The sequence below is a fragment of the Trachurus japonicus genome, chromosome 8 (assembly GCF_045865225.1).
Source record: "Trachurus japonicus isolate A0001 chromosome 8, Traja_1.0".
Lineage (NCBI taxonomy): Eukaryota > Metazoa > Chordata > Actinopteri > Carangiformes > Carangidae > Trachurus > Trachurus japonicus.
In genome coordinates this window covers 5,734,647-5,739,759 of record NC_140914.1, presented here as the reverse complement: position 1 = coordinate 5,739,759, position 5,113 = coordinate 5,734,647, and the positions used below count along the sequence as shown (strand labels likewise).

The window sequence follows — 5,113 nt, the reverse complement described above, 5'->3', positions numbered from 1 at the left end:
TATTTGTCGGGAGAGAGCAATCTCCCTCACACAGTCAAAGTTATCAAGGCGTGAAATCAGGAATCCTGACGGCAACAAAATGTAATCTTTTTCATACAGAGGGGACAATAGACGGAGCTGCATACTCTACATCTCCTTCTCCACTTTAATTAAAAGAGCTCACTGAGTCTCTCCCTCTCTCACCCCCTCCCACCCCCTCCACCTCTCTCCCCCATCAACCTCTCTACCTCCCCCCTCTCTCTTAAGTGTGGAGGACCGATCCTGTCTCTATGCAGAATCTTTATTCCTGAACACTGAACTTGTCTTGAATCAGTTTTCTTTTTTCTTTTTTTCTCTAATAAAGGATTTATAACTGGTTATTAATTACCTTGTCAACACTATATGAATCATTTATGAGCTGCTGACCTGTTGCTTGCCAAATAGTGAGCCCACATTGATCTGCACTGTTACAGCTCATATCCATATTTGTAACTGTCTTACTGCCTTAAGTTAATAATAATAATAATTGTTAGTAACTCACTGGCAATGCCCACATCGATAATGCATTATAAATACAGTTACAATTGGCTTATAGACGTGTATAACTATGATTATAAACACTCGTAAATTATTATAAGGCTTTATAACAATAAACATAACAGATTATAGAGCATTTTACCTCTATTATAATACTTGATTTTATAAGCCATTATAAAATGTTCCATAATGTGTTATGCTTAAAGCCTTATGGCAATTTATGAGTGTTTAATAATAATAGTTATACACGTTTATAAGCCAATTTTAACACATTATAACTATAGTTATACAGTGCTGTAACTGCATTATAACTCACAAGTATGGTTATAATGCATTATAGAGACAGGTGTCACCAAATATTTATAATTTATAAAGGGACGAAATGAATAATCTTGATATCATCATTTATAAATCCTTTAGAAGAGTTTTTGTTTTCTATTCTGACCTCTTTTCCCTCTTTTAATGGAAGGTGATGTGACATAAATGAAGGATGTTGCGGGTAAAGACACAGACGATGACATCATGGTGGGAGGTGAGGATGTGGACGGGGCGTGACGAGCGTTCACTGGTGGGTGCATGTAAAAAAAAAAACCTAAAAAAACAATAAGATGCCCTTTAAAGAGACGCAGTGTGACCTGAATGATCCTGCAGCCGGTTGCACTTTTTTACATTCATCTGTTCAAGGTTTTCGGAGAAGTCTAACAAACTAATAAACACCAACTCCCCAGTGAATCGTTATCACAGCATTCACAAGATTTTTTGCACTTTGCACCCGAAAGAGACTTTTGCGAAAGAGCAGTGTAGTTGTAAAGAGGAGGGGGGGGGGGGATTTAAAAGGACATTCAGACAATATTCACAAATGACTTAATGGAGGAGAGAGATCGCCGGCGAGGAGCAGTTGGCATTTAGAAACTGGATTGAGGTAAGAAAGTGCGTGTTGTTGGCGGTGTTTTAAATTTCCACTACCAGTCCAGTTAGCGAATGCTGCAGGTAGGTAAAGCATTCCCAATCCCTCGTCAATCGTCGTCTGCATACTGTACTGTAGTTTTTGATTTGCATATATATATATATATATTTATTTCTTTTTACATTTTGCAATAGTCAGGCTACAGAGAGGGGTGTTTGTTTTTGTGTTTTTTGTAAGGATGCCTCGCTGCCACGGCAGCATCGAGAGCCATTCACAGCCCTGCTGGTTTTCCTCCTCGTGTGCTGCAGTTAACGCCTACCCGTCCCCCTTTATTATCCTCTCCCCTCCTCTCCGCCTCTCCTCCGCCGCTACGGGTCCTCTAGCCCGAGGGCAGGTAGGGCATCTCGTTGTGGTAGTTGTAGTCCGGGCAGACCTTCTGCACCAGGCGGTAGTCCGTGCTGTAGAAGGATATGTAGATACAGATGACTTTGAAAGGCTTGGAGCAAATCCAGGACACGTGGCTCTGGATCTGCTCCTGGAAGCAGGTCTTGGACGGGTCGTAGTTGCACAGCGAGGTGCGCTTGTTGCGGTCCACCTTCTCATAGTCCACGCGGCAATTGAAGATCTTGGAGTCCTTGGGGTAGACCACACTCTGGCGCTCCAGGTCGAACTCCACCGCCTTGACGGGCGGCACCAGGCTGACGGAGATGTTGCCCTGCCCCGTGGAGTTGTGGCGGAAGTAGACGCTGAACGTGCCGTTGCCGTGGTCCACGATCTTGCCCGTGATCAGCAGGTTGAGCCTCACCGTCTTGATGTTGGAGTAGAAGTCCCCCCAGCCGAACATCTTCTTGAACTTGCCGGTCTTGACGATGGGCCGCCGCTTGACCCGGATCCGGGGCGGGCCGTCGGGCTTGAGCTCGTCGCTGCCCAGGTTCTCCCAGAATTCCTGTTTCCGGAACTCCTGCTTGGAGAAAGGGTCCGGCGTGCTGTAGGGCAGCTCCAGCGCGGTGGCGTTGGCGGCTCTGCTCTTACTGTGGACCATCCAGCGGCTCAGGGGCGTGAGGGGAGTCTGCCCGCCGCTCAGGAGGCCCACCGTCTTGGACGAGTCGTCTAGAGAGCTCTTGGCGTTGGAGGAGGAGTCATCTTCCTGACCCAGCGCCACCTGGAAAGAAAGAGGGAGGGAGTAGTTTGAGGATCGAATTAGGAATGTATTTATTTAAAACAGGGACAATGCACAAAAACATTAATCCTGTAAGACAAGAGAAGATGCCTTGAGCCAAAAGGCCAAGAAACCAAGAAATCCCATGAGCCTCCGTAGCATAGCTCTGAGCAGCTCGCGGCTCTGCTCCGCCGTTCTAAAAACAGCTTGCACCAACAATTAAAGGTAACGAACCTACTGCTATGACTATAGGGATTATGGCAATGGGCCAATTTGCCAAAATGTTGAATTATCCCTTTAAGGCTACTTTTATACAATGACTCTAATGGTTTTATAGCTGTTTTACTTGCCTGAGACCAGGATGCGATACAGTACAAAAAATGGGGCATGATCATTGCATGTAGGTATGTACTTGATGCCTCAAAGGTGAGAGAGTTTCTTATGTGTCTGAAATTTACTAAATTATATTTCAATGTGTTACTCAACTTTTTGACATGCCCTTTAAAACTAAGTGTTGGATCTAGAGCAAGGGCGCCGGAATGGGGGGGGCCAAGGGGCCATTGGCCCCCCCACTTTACGCCCCTGCCCTGCTCTACCGGTCACTGATCACCATAGGCCGCCGGTTTCAATAATTCCCCCGGTCCCACCCACATCAAATGAAATAAACAAATAAAACATAGGCTAGAAGAATCTTTCATTTAAAATCAAATCTAATGCTACTCTGTCTGTAGTGCAGCCCAGTAGGCTAAGTAGTCCCAATTCAAGTCTCTCCGGCCATATGGTGCCCACGTGAATGCACAGCTGAACGAAGCTTCTCCGGCTTCCGTCGTCCTCCCTCCGCTTATTAGTCACCTTCACCTTCGTCACCTTCTCATCCTGTAGGCTTCATCCACAAACACTGTGGACCAAGTCAAAGTCCTTCCTAATTAATCAATATTAGAACGTCTCGTCTCTGACCAAGTGCACCATCTCAGAAAGTGCAACTTCTGCTCTGCCGGTGAGCGAAGGGAAGTTTACTTTGAAAAAATGCGAGGAAAAGATGAATTAATTTAACCTTAAGTGTTAATAGCCTAGGCTAGTTCAGCTTTGGTGATATGCCTTTAGTTATTTTCAATTCCAGGTGTTTTACAGTTGTTACAGTCGTTTCACCTGGAGATGACGTAGTACATGCCAGGTGATGAACCGGACTACAGCGGCAAGAGATTTATGACGTTACGTACAGTAATTCAATAATCAATATTAACTAGGGCGAGTATGGTGTCTGCTTATTTCCAGCATGTCACTGTCTGTTTACAAAATCACCATCTAGCTTATTCCTAAAGTTTGTGAAGTGTGTGTGGAGCGGTCAAGCGGACCTGCTGACAGATGTGCAGCTGACAGCCATGACATCACCAAACCTGAGCCACCAGCTGATCCTCCCTCGCGCACGTCCTGAGGACGGGACAAAGTCTCCTGGATATTATTTTTTCTTTTCCTTTATTCATTTCTAACTGGCTCGTTTTGCCAGTAAAAACCATAACTTGTGAGAAAAAGAAGAGACGCAGAAAACAACAAAATGGAAACATTGTAATAACTCCTGTGGCCACAGCTGGCCGAGTGGTCTATAACAGCTGTCTTTATGAAGCGAGCACAGTCACGGACTGAGACAAAGTTATTTAGCTACATAAAGTCCAAACATCTGTCTAAGCAGACGTTGACCTTAAGCATTGTTCCTATTATTAAAACATGAATGACAAGAATAAGAGGTGAAAAGTAGCCGCTGCAGACTGATGCGCCACAGACCTGAGTGCTCATAAACTGTTACTTCGGCTTTTACAAAGGCTGATTTTCTGCTTGATCCATGATGATTAATTTACCTACAGAAAAACTAAATGCATGGTAAAAGTAACATTACTAATATTTTAGAGATCTCAAATTCACAAATTATGTTTTCTATTAGGCCTATTAAAATTCTGATTAAAAATTGGGTCAGGTCGGACCACGGGCTTCTTTTATTTTTTTATTTTTGCCGTGGTCCAGCTGAGAGATGCTCGTGAGTCCGGCTGCATCAGGTCCAGGCTTCAACACCTGGATCGGACCGGGTCGGGTCGTTGAGAACCTAGCAGTTTATAGAAACTGCTCAAACGGGCTTTAAGAGGTGTATTCACAACATTTTATTTACTTAAACCTGCAGCCAGACCAGCACAGGAGACCGGAGTATAGGGCTTTCTTTTTTTTCTCTTCTTTTTTTTGAGAAGTTACGGTAGGCATGACGGTCTGGGAGATGCTGGCGGAGGGGGATTACGCATGCATTGTGCTGGTATTACGCATCACGACCGGACACTACAAATGACTATTACACCGACAGTGAGTGTGTAAATCTATGCCCCGTAACAACCCAACCTCCATGGCCCCCCCACCTCTAAAATGAATCCGGCGCCGCTGATCTAGAGTTGCCCCCAAGTATTTAAATTGCTCTACATGTTTTATTTTTTGCCCATGTATACTACAATCTCAGGATAGGTTTTAAGTTTATACCTATTCGTAAAGAA

General features: G+C 44.6%; 1 protein-coding gene across 1 annotated transcript; it reads right to left on the bottom strand.

Moving 5' to 3' along the window:
- Positions 1–1,769: 1,769 nt before the first annotated feature.
- On the bottom strand, positions 1,770–3,551 carry LOC146982416 (neurexophilin-1). Its single transcript, XM_085785580.1, has 2 exons — positions 3,540–3,551; positions 1,770–2,585 (listed from the first exon to the last, which is right to left on the bottom strand). The coding sequence occupies exons 1-2, from the start codon at positions 3,549–3,551 to the stop codon at positions 1,803–1,805; spliced, it is 795 nt and encodes a 264-aa protein (XP_085641706.1). The 3' UTR covers positions 1,770–1,802.
- Positions 3,552–5,113: the final 1,562 nt, after the last annotated feature.